Genomic DNA, 17,572 nt, shown 5'->3' on the forward strand with positions numbered 1-17,572 from the left:
TGCAGCGTCTTGTACTATTATACATTTTTGGTGAATTCATATTTCGCAATTAAATTTCTGGGGAATTTGCCTTCAATCTGAGGCAGTGTAACAGCATTCCTGGAAGGCTGAACGAATTTAAAAATTCAGTACGAAAATTTCATTAGACATACTATCGATCGAATTGTAAATTTCCTCTGCTCCCAGAATTATCTCTTCGACGGTCTTGTTGATGTCATGAAAAAATTCGTTTGGCGTAACTAGAATAATTCGCTCACATAACCATTCTTAATTGGTATAATTTTTTACGATATCCTGATATAGTTCGCTTATAAGTTAAAAAGTTTTCGGCAAATTCTTGTGGTCTTTCATCTTCTTAGATTCTATAACATTTGGATATATTAGATTTCGGAAACTGAAGAAATTTCGTGAGAAGAATGTAAATCTAAATTTTTTTTAGTGTTTTAGAGTTATCTCTGAGAGAAAATTTCAGAATATGTTAGAAAATTCTAAAAAAAAAATTAAAAATTGTTAAAGATTTGAGGTGTAACTTTTAAAAATATTTAACTACATAATTCTATGAATATCTGTTTTTAATTATTAATAATTATTGTAATTATTAATAATGTTACTTTAGACGCTGTTCATAAACACAATAAACACCCACTGTGACCAAACTGGCTTAGTAAAAGCAGGTTACAAAAGGCTATCTACCACCACAACCGTGAGTGAGCGGCAGCGGGTGGTAATGAACAAAAGTGCGTCTTCACCTGCACATTGGTTCTCTTTCTATACAAGTTATAAATTAGAGTTACCCATCGACTTTTTCTACCTATATATGTAGGGTAATCCTAGGAACTACGGCAGGGTTTTTGGTAAGGTTTGCACTAATAGATACACTGATTCATTTCAGCAGAAGGTATATGTATGAAATTATTAATGTTGTTTGCAAATTGGCCAAACTACACGAATTACAGTCCCCCGTCTCGTTTTCCCATCTGTGTGTGAAGACATACTGTAGGAATTTTGATGCATGGCTCGTACGGGCTGCAGTTGGGTAGTCTCTCACGCTTTTAGGCGGTGCCTTACGCTATCAAACGGCGTGTGCTTGCTTAAATCGTTTATTTTATAAGGAAGTGATGATATTCTGTTACATACCGTTGTTCTACGATTTTCAGTTACAACTCTACGAAGCGCCCTGTAAAAAAAGTTACCGTTACCCGAAGATACTTAGTGCTTTCCGAGCGAAGCCGGGCAGGTCGCTAATAATTAGGTAAACCAAAGTGAACAAGTCAAATTGAAATATAAGGAAAACGACCAGTGCTCAATCAATATATATACATTAACTTCGGACCTAATACAACATGCAAACGGTGAAACTCCTGCCCTTCAAAATAAATTTAGCTTTACAATGACAAGGAGGGCACAAAGAAATAGGCAAGCAAAGGCCTAAAAGCTATACTTGCTGTAAGAGATGACAAAAATATTAAAATAGCAGTACCAAAATCCAAAAATAAACCAACTATGGCCGACACATCTAAGTCGCAAAACTAATATAAGTACAACTAATTGACAAGAGATAATGCTAAATATTTAAGTAAAGCACGCGGAAGGAGGCTACACAAAGCTGGCCACTAAACAAATCAGACCAGTAATCCAAGAAGGCCAGCAGTTAGAAGTCCTGAGGTAAATCCCTTAAATACAATAGACAATAAAACAAGGTATACCCATAAGTTTTAATTCACACAGAATCTTCGTATACTAAAATTTATACAGATAACACCGGTAGGTCTTGCAGGTGCCCTACTGCTATGGCAAGGTAATAACTAGCACAGATTAAGCTGGCACACAGGCGTCTGAATAACAGAAGTTTTCCGCCGAGCACAACGGGCACAACGCTCTTCTTGTACACCCATCAGACAATACAGCTGGTATCTGCTTGCATCTTGTCAGCACGACCTTCCCTCGAGCCTACACACCAGGCATCGTCTGCTCTCTAGCGAAAGGAATCCCTGTCTAATGCTAGGTCAGGCCCAGACTCAATCAGGCTGGCCCCACCTGCTGGTTACGCAAACTTGCAGCTCCGTCTTCTCCAGCTGACTCCGCCTCAGTTGTTAACTAGTTGTTGTCTTCCCTCGTTGGCTTTGTGTACAGTGAAAACATCTGCGCTACAGATCATCGCAGCTCCAGCGTGGCGGCTCTGACTATCGATGACCTCTCCCTGACCAATTGAAACGCCCCTCTAGCAAGAGGGAATACAATGTGCCGTGATTCACTCCTTCATCCGACTGTTTAAAGGTGAGTTGGCACGCACTAATAATGCAAAACCCCACACTTGGCAAGTCCCCCTAGCCCAGAAAACTGTGGCTATGCCACGCCTTCAAGATCTACGATATGAATTTAATGAGCACATCTTAAGCGGATTACGCGGATTTTAATGGCCCTAGCAATATATTTCAAAGTAGGGATTTAAACTCAGAATTATTAAATTGGAGAGAAGGCGTCTAACAGAAGCAATATTTCGTTTAAACATGTTAATTTATTCACTAAAAACATCAGTCATAAGCATAAATGATGAGAAAATGTAGAATAATTGAGACGCCCTGCTAAACCCGTAGCACAGGACAGGTAGTTGGAATTGTAAAAAGGGGCCAATATGAGCGGCTGTCAGTTACACTCGAACACATACAACTTTATTTATTTGACCAAAGATTACAGTACAAATTCTTGAACTTATTCGCTCAATACGCCACACTATCTTATGCTTTAAGGACACAACCACTTTAATTCTTTAAAAAACGGCTAAAAGCCATTATCTCAAAATTTAGACGGCAAAGAGAATATTTAGATGGCAGAAGGCCTCACATTATGTAAGTTCTACAATTTGGCTGAAGGCCCAAGATCTAACACTTGAAAAGCAACAACCTTAATTTAAAAACGGCTGGAGGCCCCATAACTTAAAACTCAAGGTAAAGTAAATTTAAACAACAAAGCCTTATCTTAAAGTAGGCTGAAGGCCCCAAAGAATCTAACACTTGACAAACAAGGAACTTCAATTTTAAAACGGCTGAAGGCCCATGACTTAAACACAACTAAAATACTTTTTAATAACAGACAGTCAACCGACCCACCGATAAGGTAACTTGCGCTCCACACGACCAGCACACAACCGGGAGTTCAATGCAAAACGTAAAAGGCATGGAAGCCCACAACGAAGCATACATTAAGCTGTCGAACTACACACCATGCTGGAGAGCGACAACACGGTGAGAAAAGGACATGTTGTGGTTGGCAGGAGAGCCAACCGTGTTAGTAAAGGAGGCCGAAATGCACGCGTTTTAGCTCACGCAGGCTGGCGTGAGGTCTGGAACATGGCAAGGGAATTAGAATTGAGAAAAACGGACGTAGCTGGTGGAATACTTAACTTTAATCCATTAATGACGAACGTCGCTCTTGATTGTACATGATTTACAATATCAATAGACACTGATCATGGCGCTTTGCTAGGTCGTAGCAAATAACGTAGCTGAAGGCTATACTAACTGTCGTCTCGGCAAATGAGAGCGTAATTTGTCAGTGAACCATCGCTAGCAAAGTCGGCTGTACAACTGGGGCGAGTGCTAGGAAGTCTCTCTAGACCTGCCTTGTAGCGGTGCTCGGTCTGCAATCACTGATAGTGGCGACACGCGGGTCCGACGTATACTACCGGACCGCGGCCGATTTAAAGGCTACCATCTAGCAAGTGTGGTGTCTGGCTGTGACACCACAGGACACTGCCTAAATTTACGTCAACGGCCAGGGCAGGTAACCGGAACGTTAAAGGTCACAAGGCAGAAAATTCCGCTGGTGCACTTCAATTGCAAATAAAAAAATACATTTAGACTCCACCGGATGGTAGCTAAACCTTCGCCAGTTCGAATACACACTTTGTTGCTTGCGGGAATGTCCCAATAGCCAACAAGGGGAACCAATTGGCACAACGTGAGCAGTCTACACTTGCTGTAAATTAAATCCAAACCCAACTTTCGTGTCCTGGGTCGGTGAGCCACGGACGTCGTAGCGATGAGAACAGCCACACACTCCGACACTGCGTAGAGACCGCCAGCGGGCCCAGCCAACCACGCACTCGACATCACAAGCTACACACAGTTTCACGAACACTTGCAAGAAGGACTAGGTAATACTAACGGAAGTGACTGTTTAATCCCAAGGACGAATCACGAGTCGGTACACGGAGGCAACCCATAAGCGATCGCCGGCCAACATACAAGTCACAAGACGACCGACCGGCGACCAACCAAGGTGGTCCGCGCTCAAGTGAAATGTTATGGGCAACCGTCCGGCGAGTCATGGCTGTCCGGACCTCACTGCAGCCGCGCCCCGACTCAACTTTTGCCGCGTCCTAAGTCAAATACTGCCAGGTTCGAACTGCACTGCTAGCGCCTACCAACTCACTAGCAGATTCGAACTAACTCTGAACATACGACATCCGGGAAGTAATAGTAGTCAGCAAAGATAATACGCCAGGGCTTATATCGATAGGCGCCACTGCTGCCACTCACGCGCAGGCAAGGCGGAAACTCAGTGACACCAGTAATTGAAATTAACACAACGAGGTGGTAGTACAGTAAAAATAAGATGTCAAATGAGATATGGTACGAACACGAGACATGGTTTACAAACACAAATGCCAGAAATTATAGTTAGTGGTAGTAATTTATTAGCAGTGTAGCTGCTAACACTAACGTCAATCAGAAAGTCAGTCGAAAAACATGTTAATCCCTGACGAAAAACAGTGACTAAATCTGGTGACTAATTGGAAATCTCACACATTCCACCCAACAAGGCTGGATCTTGGACAGGTACGCGCGCAGAATTCTGCAGTGCTGTCCAAAAATCCCCTTGAAGCCTTTGCTGCTGTTTATCCTCACCGTAATTATACACGACCGCCTTGGTGAATGCCGCCGTCGTGTGAATGGCACTCAACTGAAGACAGTTTGCTTTTGGCAGGGCAAAGCTCGAACGTCCTGTTTACGTCCCTTCCGCGTTAGCGCGCACAGTGTTGTTTGCAGCCGGCTCCGTGCAGCTTACTTCCTTCGACGCACCGTGGCGTATTCACAACGAAAGTCGACACTTCAGTTTTACGAACGAGTGCTCACGACCGAAAGCATTAGAAACTGAACAATTTTTGCGATATGACGTTCACATCGATTACCACGATATAATAGGGATTCACCTTTCTATCGTGAGCAGCGTGATTTACGAGAAACTGGTGGACGACACGGCTGTCAAAAGGACAAGTGATCTTCAGTTCAGGCATTCGGATGGACACATTGGCCCTGTGAAAGTGGAACATGCAGGTCTGGGCCAGAGGACGGTCCGCGTGTTCGAAATGTCTTTTGAGGTGCCAGCAGAGATGGTGATGGCAACGTTGAGACGCTACGGCACTTTTATAACTTATAAGCCATATGGCGGAGAAATGAGCACACTTTAAGACGTACCCTTTTTACTGTCGGCGGATGCCATGCCATCGTAATTTACGACGTACAGCCAAAGATCTGTTCGGGATGCTGGCAAGTGAGACATCTCAGATCAATCTGTATCCAACGTCGCATCACGCAACTGCCGACGGGGAAGGAGAAGACGTCGCCCGATCTATCCATGCTCCCATTGGCATACTTAGGGGCCCTCCAAACTGTTCCGTTTGATCATCGACCGTCGACAGAGGCGTCGCCTTGAGTCGACACCGAGCAGCCTCCAACGCAGCGGCAGGTTACTACAGAAGGTATTTCTGCACTGCTAGAGCAAGCCTCAGCATCAGCTTCGCAATGAGAGGAGAGAATGGCTCCGCAGAAGAGGTTGGCAGATTTGGTGGTGAGAACCGATGCTTTTGTCCCTGATGGCAACGACCCCCAGTCGTTGTTTGATACCGGCACTCGCGTCCGCAAACAACGGGCTCCTAATCGACGGTAGAAACGTCGACAGGCTCCGTCTGATACCTGCAGGACGAAGTCAACAGAAGACGACGATCTCGACGGTGACGACCGTCCCCAACAGAAAAATAGGATTGTTGGTTCTCCTGATATGATTTCATCATCAGCGGATTCAAATGAGACCTCTCACGGTGCTATGTTTTCGGATGAAGGGCATCAGATGGATTCAGTATCTAATCTTGTCAAGGACGTACTGCAACCTTTGGTAGCCTCATTAATTCCGAGGGATGACTGCAACACAAGCCTGCCCTCATGGGTCGACGATGTCGCGATCGTGATGTCTATTGCAATAGTTACAGAGGTTGCAATTGCTTCACGTCAAGACAGTTAAATGCCAGATGTCATAAGAGGGGACCCGCTGTTGACAGTGGTGCCTTATTCCGGTCTTACATCTCCATCTCTCCCAACAGGTGCCTACAATACCACCTTCCAACGCCAGGCCTACCGGATTGGCACCATCAATCTCAATGCCATCAGTTCTGAGGTGAAGGTGCAGATGTTTCGTGACTTCTTGCTTGCTGCAGATCTCGACGTCGCACTCCTCCAGGAAGTGCACATCGACGAGTTGCTGTCTGTTTATGGATACGACGTTTATAAGGCGCCTAGCACGATTAATGGCAGTGGTAAGGCAGCTCTTGTGAACGAAAGCGTCGCAGTCGACGATATGAGCTACCTATCGTCAGGATGAGGACTTGCTCTTGCGTATCAGGGAGTCAGGTTTGTGCATTTGTAAGCCCTCTCTGGTACAAACAAGAGGTGAGACCGTTTGAGATTTTATGTGAAGGAGGTCGCGTCCTTATTGGAAGGACGCTACGATCAATCATCGTAGGGTGCGAATCAATTGTGTCCTGTCACCACGGGATTCCACTTTAACACATGCAGTGAACTGCAACACCTGGTGCAAGACCTTCGCCTTGTCGACACATGGCGGAGTATCTATGGCAACAGAGAGGAATACACATATGTAACTGGGCATTCAGAAAGTCCCCTTGACCGGGTCTGTGTCTCCCAGGAAGAAACACTTGATGCTGAGGTATGGCTGGCAGCCTTTACAAATAGTTCAAATGGCTCTGAGCACTATGGGACTTAACATCTGAGGGCATCAGTCCCCTAGAACTACTTAAACCTAACTAACCTAAGGACATTACTCACATCCATGCCCACGGCAGGATTCGAACCTGCGACCGTAGCGGTCGCGCGGTTCCAGACTGAAGCGCCTAGAACCGCTCGGTCACAGCGGCCGGCGCAGCCTTTACAGATGATGATGTCTACCTGTCTACCTCCCACGATAGAAGGCGTGACGTAGCAGGAGAGCATGGAAGATGAACTTAGCCCTCCTCCAGGATCCAGAGTGTAGCCAGAGGATAGTGGAGACCTGGAGGAACTGTGAAAGGTGGCATCCGACGTTTTCTTCCATTATCCAGTAGAGGCTCGATTGAGCAAAACCTGCACTGCGGCGTGTGATGATGAATGACGGTCAAGAGGCTATGTTTTGGCAACGGCAAACCATAAAATATCATTTGATGCTCTTGTGGGAGATAGCCGCCCCGCCACTGTCGCCATGGTGTCGGGCTGAGGTCCACAGACTAAAAGCAATTATTACAACGCTTACACGCCATCGTCTCGAGGGCGTGATTGTGCGCGCGAGTAGCCAAGACCGGATTGGGGATGAAGAGCCGGCCATGTATCACATATCCACGAACGTCGCAGACGTTGGAGAGCAATGATCTCCGTGCTGGAAAGGACAGATGTTCAGCACGTGATGGCCCAAAATGATATTGCCATCGCCTTCTTGGATCATTACCGGCGGTTCAACGGCGTAGAAAACCAGGATGCTAGGAGGACGGATGGTCCTCCGTCTGCTGTCTCGGACCCTCGATGTCAACGCGGTGGCGGCCCTCATGGACCCCAAAGAGCAGAGGAAGTCGCCGATGCCCTCAGCAAAGGGACGAACAACACATATCGCCTGGTCCAGATGATCTCCCGATATAGTTCTGTCGTACGTTCCGTGACGTTACGATACCCTGATGGGCTACAATGTACCAAGAAGTGATTGACCCTGCCGTGCAGGCGCCACCTGTCCTTGTCGATGGCATACATCGGTCCCCAAGCCATCTGCCGGACAGGGAATTAACAATGACCAGTCTCTACGCCGCTCAACAGTGATTTCAATATATTTACGAGGATTGTGGCTGCCCGAATTTGTAGTGTCCTGCACCGAGCTCTTTCTACCGACCACACCTGTCTTGACGGTAACAGAAACGTACCTCAGTGATTACCACCTTGACATTGCACTGGCAGCGGCACGTCGTGCGCACGGGCCCTTAGTGTCAGTGGACTTTGACCATGCTTTTGATATGGTATGCCATAACTGACAACCGGCCTTGCCTCAATCCTTCAAAAACACCATCATGCTCCTTTTGGATGGTGCGACTTCACAGGTTGCACTCAATGGATATATAGCAAGCCAGATCACTATTGACCGCTTTGTCAGGCAAGTTTGCCCCTGTCAGTGGTTATTTATACATTGCCGTGGAGCCACTGCTACATGGACTATGATGCCGGCTGCACGGACTTATTTGAGAGCATATACCTTTGTCTGCCAAGCGTATGCGGACGATCTGGTGATTTCAGTGCTTTCGCTAGTCCAAAGGTCACTGGACTGGACTGCCCAATATAGTGCCATAGCCGGAAGCCGCGTGAACTTCAAGAAGTCTGAAGCGGCTAACATTGACAGCGGTGTCCCAGAATGGAACTTGGCCCCAAATCCACTCTGGAATACTATCAAATGTCTGGGGGCTATGTTTACGCGTGAAGGTCGAGGGACTGCAAAATTTGCCTCTACTCGTCTCCTAGAAGACGCACTTATAGATATTCACAGCAACTTGCTCCAATCTATGAACAAGGTACAGCAGGTGTCTTATGTCAACACCTATCTGGCTGGCATCCAGGATACACCATTTGGCCATGATCCTCCGGATGCCAAAGGCGATAGCAGTTTACAGGCAGTCTTTGGTTACTTTGCCAGTGCAGAAAAGACCATCAAAGTGCGAAACGACACTCTTATTCTCCCTACCATAAAGGGCAGTCTCGGAATGGTAAATGTGTGGGTTGAGGCAGCTGCCTCATATGTCGCCACGAAGGTGAAGATGTGGAACCACCACCAGTGCAGCTTCACAGGAACTCAAATTGAAGAACTGGCACGCACTTCGCACGAACTGCCCACTGCAATGACGCATATTTTGCCACCAGTATCTGACCTAAAGGATTTTTTGTGGACTTCAGGTATGTCAATGCTGCCCTGCCGAGCGAGTGACTGCAGAGGGAACATGATGCTTACTGCCAAATGATGCGAGGCTATCCCTGAAATTCGATTGAGAGCAGTATATCCTAGATTACTTGACCGGTGGTCTGGCGTCCAGTGCATTTCGCTCTTCTAGATTCCGATGCCACAACGGCCTGGTATTTGGTGGTCAACCACAAACATATGGATCGCCAGAGACTCCATTCCGTAGGAATGGTTGATTCTCCATTATTTCCTCAGTGCTCTCTACCTGTTACAGATGAACACGATCTGGAATGTGGGTCCACCATGAAGGTGTGTCAGCGAACAACCCTACAGCAGTGACTTCGACATCCCCTCTTATGCCAGATATGACGCTTTATCCACATACTAAGATGAATGTAGTGATACGGATCATGCGCCTGACTGCATTGTGTCTTTACCATGGCGACGACAAACACTTTTCCACTTTTGGACATTTCTGTAGAACCGATTCTATCTTCTACGACGCCACCGACGGTTCCACCAATGCTTTTGCCGATTATCTGGGTAGTGTCTTGTTGGACCCTCCGCACAGTTGTGGTGTGCCAGGTGTGAGAAGTTAACCTTATGAGCACGTTAATTTTACAGAACGGACCAGAACAAGTGACAGAATCGTATGAACCCCTTCTTAGTGAAGACATGCCAAGCCCAAATGAGGGTTAGAAGGATCAGTGGGTGTGTTAAACGATTTTAACAGTGGGTGTCGTGTCTAATGTTGGTTCCGCCAAAATGGCGGCCTTTGCGTTCTATTTGTGCTTTAATTTTTTTTATTTTTTTTTTATTTTTTTGTTGGTTACTGTCCATATCCCTAGTAGGACACCATCGTAAGAATAAAGATATTTTCATAACCTGACCTTATTCTCCACAAAGTATGATGATAAAATAAAATAAACTGATAGGCAATGGTTCGGGGACGGGAAGAGGTAGGCATCGTGGCCAGGCCTCGGGTTCGACCCAGGCTATCCCGCCTTCACAGGCCTGATGCTAACAGCTCTACTTCTTTACTTAAAAAGTGGTTCAAGCAAACAAATAAGACGAGAGCGTGTCGCTACTGCTGCTCCATGCTTGTCTGTTAAAATGCGCTGACCTCCCTCTCCCAGGAGATACGGCTGACGTGCACAATATGTGCATAGCTCCTCACCCTGTGACGTATATAAACTTTTGGTGCCTAGTGTCACATTTTTCAGTGTCACACAAATTTTTATTTTTAAAGGGGATCACTTAAGACTATTTCCGTGGTTTCGCCCCTCAAATTTCTCCCTCATATCGCAAAATTGTCGTCTGATGTAGTACAAACTGAAAAACTAATTCCTTTTAAAGTACAGTTTCGTATATAATTTATATTCAAAACCTTACACCTGTGTCACAGAACAAATCCTACATCGAGAATACTTTACACAAGTTTAAGGGAAGACATGCTTCCGATAATTATTACACTATTTAAAGAAATCAAAATATGAACAGGGTGAAATGAACAAACTGTACATGAGACTATTTTAAGTTAACTGTAAAAAGCTAAGGAGCATATTATTACCAAAATGAGAAATATGCAAAAGTGAAATGCCAAAACGAGCACTTCACAATTGGGAGTAAATCAAAACAATCAGAATGGCCGAACGAGAGCACAATAATATGAGCCTTAAACGAATAAGAGCTAAGCAACTAAGCAAATAAGAGAATAGGCAAAAATAGGATGCCAACAAGATGAGAGCTGGCCGAACTCCGTCTCACTTAGATACAGTTGCGCTCGTGGCGGCACCTCGCGGCCCGTACACAACACGCGCGCCTGCGATCGCAGTGCACTCTTAGCGCTCGCGGCGGCGTCCAGCGGCCCGTAAGCAAGTTGTGCGATTGCTGTCGCAGGTCGACCCTTAATCTATGATGTTACAACCCCTATAAAAAGATTAGATGCGGTCCTCCTCCGTGTCTCCCCACAAACTGGATGTAGATGTAGATGTAGATGTAGAAATTCTCTCAGTTCTGGTTGATAGTAACGTACTTCTGTTTTTTTTTTCCCGCAGAACACTGCCTGCCCACCAATAATGAAAAATGCAAAACACAGCGGTGCAGTAGCGACGTTTTTTCTGCCACACAAAATCCTGTCAAAAGTACACTACAAAAAGACTTGTTAGTACTAAGAAACGGCTACTTCAATGGCGTCTCCATGACGACACTGACTTATATACCAATCGTACCATTACAAGACCAGCAACTAGCCTTGCATTAGAGGGCCTCTGAAATTCCATAAGCAGCTCACGAGGCTAGACCATTACTTTCTGGAAGCTATGTTTTCCTCCTAAAAGTTTCATATGACTATCTGCAACGGCCCTCCGAAAAACATGAAAACACTTTGCACTCCAGCTGCTAATGTCGCCACCTCAACCCCATTTCAGTTGATGAGCAAGCGTAGGTAGTAAAAACAACAGCCACTATCCCTGGTTGGACCTGGTGCCCTTGCTCCTGGGAAGCCAACGCCTAAGCCAACAGCCTACTCTCCCGTCAATGACCATTTTTTCCATTCTGTCAATCCCATCCTAAATCCAACGTATTGTGCCTTCATACACACAAAAAGAACCACAGACACGATCTTATTTTTAATTAAATTGGAATGTGAACCGCCTTCATGTAAGCCTGCTAGGTGTCACCGCTGCATGTTAGTTTACATGATATCAAGTACGTTGAAAAAATGGTTCAAATGGCTCTGAGCACTATGGGACTTAACAGCTATGGTCATCAGTCCCCTAGAACTTATAACAACTTAAACCTAACTAACCTAAGGACATCACACACATCCATGCCCTAGGCAGGATTCGAACCTGCGACCGTATCGGTCGCGCGGTTCCAGACTGAAGCGCCTGGAACCGCACGGCCACTCCGGCCTGCGAAATACGTTCCTTATGAAAAAGTATATATACACTGTACAACAAACAATAATTATCTTCTACACTGAACGAAGGAAGGGAAATAAAATTATACAATACAAAATCTGCGATTACTCTACATCTCAGCATAAATTAGTAAAAAATCATGTAAAGATAAAGAAGCAGTGAAAAGTAAAGGAGCAGTTTAAAAAAGACGAAGAATTTGGCTTGTCGATGTAACGCATTTATTATACCTTTTGGTCTCATTTATTAAGGTTATTTACCAGAGAAATAACTCAATTATTCTCCTCCATGGCCAACTTCGAACACGTGCTAATGCACTAGAGTTCGGGTTTGAGGCAATCGATACGAATCCTTGTAACATAAAAAATATCTATCATTCATATAGGAGACAAGAGATGAGATGTTATGTTCTAATCACTGGGCAAAAGTGATTCATTCTAACAGCGAATTTTTCATGGTAACTATTGACTTACTTGAACATACGAACCTTCAGGTGCTGGTTAGTATCACCTATATTTAAGTCAAGAGAACAATCACATTTCCTAATTATTGAACAATAATACTTGATTCGAACTTTATCACCATTGGACATGTAAACATGTCTAGTGATGTTTAGCATTGGCTTTATTTCGATCACGAGAAAAATAATTATGCTTCTCTGTTGTTCTTAGTGACTCTTGAGGAATACTGAAACCATACGCTTCCACGTCCGTTTTACACCACTGTTAAAGCCCATGTGAATTCTTCCCTCAAGGAAGACACTATCTTTATACAGCTGTTTGAATCCAGTTCAGTTCCAATATGGTCACACACTTTTGCGTTTTCAACAAGGCTGACAAGATAGTTGGATCGACTAGAAATCTCTCTCTTGTCCCCGTTTGCTACGTGTCTTCCTGTAGGGATAACTGACATGCGTCGAAGTATCATCTGTGAGACGGCGTTATAGTCTCTAAACTAGAGAATAGCTTCTACTCAGCGCTAGTATGACACCTGCTAGACGCAATGGATCTTCCGGTTTCGTTACTACACATATGGCACACATTAGCCTGCGTGTCGTGCTGTAAGGTGCCCTCAGTTGGATCAGATGAAAGAACGTTTTCCACGAAAAACATAGTAAGCAACAGTTTGTGGCAGATCAGGAGATATCGTGACGGATATCCAAGTCGGCCGAATGACATCGAGGTGTTATTTACTGGGCAAAATATTGTGGCGAGCCTGTAGCAAGAGAGAAGACCCAAACGGGTTTGAAAGAAGCCATTGTTCCGACAATGCTTTCGTCTAATGAAAATAATTTCACAATACTGATCGCCTACAAATGTGATTTCGCGCGACGCTACCATAGCTCCGAGGCACGAGCAAAAGGATCGTTTCAGATTTAGCTCATAGATATTGTAGCTAGATTTACCAACATGAAAGAAACGGCGTTATTGGGATGTACAGGGTGAACTAGAACACCACCGACAAACTTTCAGTAGTGGTAATATGGCCCAAAACAAGAAAAAATTGTCTAGTATAAAAGGGTTCTAAAATGCATATCTTAGGAGCTATGAGCAATTTTTCATTTTCTTTACTGCCAGACACATCTATTTTGCTGTAAGTTCCTTGCGTTCCTTATTTTGAGAGGTGGTAGCATGGGCCAAACCAAGGAAAAAGGTCTAGTAAAATTGGCTCTAAACTGCGTACCTTAACAGCTGTGAGCAGTTTTTCATCTACGCTACAATGAAACACATCTGTTCTACTGAACATGTGTTTGTAGCTCTTAAGCTATGCATATTATATACAATGTTTATTATGCATTCATTCTTTTCCGTGTTTCGCTCTACACCACCTCTGATTGTTTGTCGGCTGAATTCCGGTTCACTGAATGTACTCCTATCCGGCGCATCGATGGTTGCAGTTTTCCCTCCCCCCCCCCCCCCCCCCCCTTCCGTTGGCTATTAGGTGGCTACGAGTAACTTTGCAACGACAACGACATTCACTTCCAACGAAGCTCACTACGTTGTTTTAGTGCTCCAGATAAACCAGTCCACACTTACGTTATTGTCGAATGTCAAACAACCACACGCACTTCGTCTATGCCCGGACATAAAGTCTCTGTCTCGAATTACGTTTCAAGATTTTAGTGCTGCCGTGTTCTGTGTCTCGGTTTTGTAATACATTCATCATATTAGTTTTCTAACCCTATTTTCACTTTTGAGATTTTCCTCGATTATGTTTATTTCTTCCATAATGAGATTTTCACTCTGAGGCGGAGTGTGTGCTGATACGAAGCTTCCTGGCAGGTTAAATCTGTGTGCCGGACCGAGACTCGAACTTTGGACCTTTGCCTTTCGCGGTCAAGTCCTCTACCAACTTTTTTTTAAATCTCATTTTGTTCGTTTTCATTCGTTGTATCTGCTCGGGGTGGACGTCGCAAGACACACCCGTTTCAGTCCGTCGTTGATCCATTACCTCCGTTTTTTTTATGACAGAGGGCAGCTAATCCTCTGACCGAACACGCTGAGTTACCGTGCCGTTACGATGATGATAAAGGACACACCCAGTCCCCTGCCGGGAATCTAACACAGGCCCCCTGTATGGTAAGCGATAACATTACCGCTACGCTACGGAGGTGGACACTATTAAGCTACCCAAGCACGACTCACGACACGTCCTCGCAGCTTTACTTCCGCCAGTACCTCGTCTCCAACTTTCCAGGAGTGCTAGTTCTGAAAGGTTCGCAGAAGAGCTCCTGTGAAGTTTGGAAGGTAGGAAATAAGGTACTGACGGAATTAAAGCTGTGAGGACGGGTCGTGAGTCGTGCTTGGATAGCTCAGTTGACAGCCGGCACGGTAGCTCAGCGTGTTCGGTCAGAGGGTTAGCTGCCCTCTGTAATAAAAAAACTAAGTTCACCGATCAACAACGAACTGAAACGGATGTCTTACGGCGTCCACCCCGAGCCAATGCAACGAACAAGAGCGAACAATATGAGATTTAAAAAAAAGTTGGTAGAGCACTTGCCCGCGAAAGGCAAAGGTCCCGAGTTCGAGTCTCGGTCCGGCACTCAGTTTTAATCTGCCAGGAAGCTTCATGTGTATTTATTACTTAATTTACAATGTCTGTTCCTTTAGACATGTGTATCTGTAGGAAAGGGCATTGCTAACTATCCACAGCTGTAGTAAATATTATGAAAATATTCGCTGATGGCGAAATCTTTCACGCCAGCTTTGACACACGAAAATTTGTGTCACACCGCGGCTCGAGTCCCGATTTTCCACTTATCGCTAGCGGTGTAATGTGTCACAAATAGATAGCATATCTAAACATAACACAGTTAATGTTGAAGAATTCGCCCTCAGCGCATAATTTCGCACGTGTATTCAATTGCTACAGCTGTCCCTAATGCTTTACAGGCGAACGCATTAACTACATGGCGCGTCCAGTCAGCAGGCAGGCGCTGCGGAAGGGCAAGATGATGGAACGCAAGTTCCATCTGGGCACCATAAAGATCTCAGAGTACGAGCTGCAGGCCATCTGCAGCACCATGAGGCACAACGGCAAGAAGTACCACCCGCTGATCAGGAACTGCCAGGACTGCTCCAAGGACCTCTGCCGCCGCCTCGGCCTCTCGCCGGGTTTGGCCAACGACCACCTGCTGGTCTTCCTCTGCCCGCCGCTGGCGCTCCTGCTAGAGCTCCTCAGTTCCTCCTACAATGCGGCCACTAAATTCGCAGCGTCCCAAAGCACGAATGCATTCCAACAAGAAGAAATGTAACAGTTCCTTACCTGGCGCAACGGGGTTCGTGATTCTTGCGTAAATATTACGTTAAAACATCTGTCACGCATTGTCACAATGTTCTGAGGATGAATACATTTTCTATAGTAAACTCAGGTATCACTGAAGAGTATTTCTAACTTGAAGCTTAGCATTCGTTTAAAGTGGAACGTAAAACCCACAGGTCAGCTTTTCGCTTGTAGAGTTCTACCCGTTGAGCAATCTGGATCTGGCTGAAAGGGACCTGCTAAGTTTCAGTTCTACATTCCGGAATTCCAAAGATTCTCATTATTAGATCAAACCTAACGCTGATAATAATTAGTCAGTGCCAAAGAGAGAGGGATCTAACACAACAAGCAAAAAACATTTCTGTTGTGGACTCATAAGTGTTTAATTTGTACTCGTTTTCTTAAAAAATATGAACTGTAACTTGTAATTTTGCTTTACTTCTTTGCCATTTATTTAAAATTCAGGAAAGGTTATGAAAAAATGATGTACGTTTGTTGCCCATACTTCACATTTTATGATCAATTTGAGGCACACTAGTCTTTAAATAGAAGGCTTTGAAGCTGCCTAAAAGTTATCGAGGTTCATAGTTCATTTGTACATCCACCTACAACTTCCCTGCCTGGATAGTTTACTGGTTGGATATTAATCACCTAGCTTCAAGTGAGACGCTAAATACAATGTTTCTGTAAAATGTGTAAAGTTCCTCTTGGTGTGAACATCTTTGAATAGTAAGCTCGCTAAAACATTATTTAAATAAAAATCAAATTCAAATACGAAGATTTATGTGATTTATGCATAAAGACGGGAGATGTCTTATATACTTATAAAATCATTCTTTCTTTTAGCCAATTATTTGTAAATTTTAGATGGCTTTCATGTACACTAAAATTTTCAACCATCCATTTACAACTAATTGCTAATTATCACCTTCATTTTTCTATGGTATTCTGATCCATACAGATATTTGTATCCTCCGACTGAAGACACAGATGTGTCTGCCATCGCAGTCTGTATTGCTGATGAAGACGAGAAATTCAGAATTCCAAATGACAAACAGCTGAAATTTTTACCACTACCAGTATAATATTCATTTCATTGAACGCAGTAACAGAGCAACAGTGGATCATGTCAGACTGTACTCCTACGTGAAATTTGACTAATAAGATCACTTACTAGAAAAAAATAAGAATTTATGGACTGCAAGAATGAAGAGTTTTCGGCGGTTAGTATGTGACTATTGCAGCTTCGCCGCTCTATCATCAAATAGTATAGATAACTAGTACATCTCTCGGAAATAAATTACGACTACATACCCTTCACATAGCAGATCCTGCTTATCACAGTCCAAATACGTTCTGTAAGATTCAAACATTTTGAAATGAAACATTATTTACACACATAAGTTAATAACGTAACTATCAGGACTGCCAGAAGGATTTTGATGAAATAGTGACTTGTCAATATTTGTAAAACTGTAATTTACAGTACGTTCGGATTACTGAATCAATGATTAAAATCTTTATTTAAAGAATAACTCATACTTTAAAAACTATAGTTCTATTTTGTCAACATACAGTGCAGATATTTTAGTACATGGTGCTTTAATCTGTACACATATCAGTGAATT

The 17,572-nt window shown here is 44.2% G+C and overlaps 1 protein-coding gene across 2 annotated transcripts in view; it reads left to right on the forward strand.

The window, feature by feature from the left end:
- LOC126266833 (uncharacterized) overlaps nucleotides 1-16,845 on the forward strand; it is a 60,348-nt gene extending 43,503 nt beyond the window's left edge. For both annotated transcript variants that reach the window (XM_049971393.1, XM_049971394.1), the window contains exon 4: nucleotides 15,575-16,845. In XM_049971393.1, coding sequence (XP_049827350.1) covers nucleotides 15,575-15,936 — 362 coding nt within the window. In that variant the 3' untranslated portion in view covers nucleotides 15,937-16,845. The remainder of the gene's footprint in view (nucleotides 1-15,574) is intronic.
- The last annotated feature ends 727 nt before the right edge of the window (nucleotides 16,846-17,572 follow it).

This window comes from Schistocerca gregaria, chromosome 4, assembly GCF_023897955.1.
Source record: "Schistocerca gregaria isolate iqSchGreg1 chromosome 4, iqSchGreg1.2, whole genome shotgun sequence".
In the NCBI taxonomy this organism is placed as follows: Eukaryota; Metazoa; Arthropoda; class Insecta; order Orthoptera; family Acrididae; genus Schistocerca; species Schistocerca gregaria.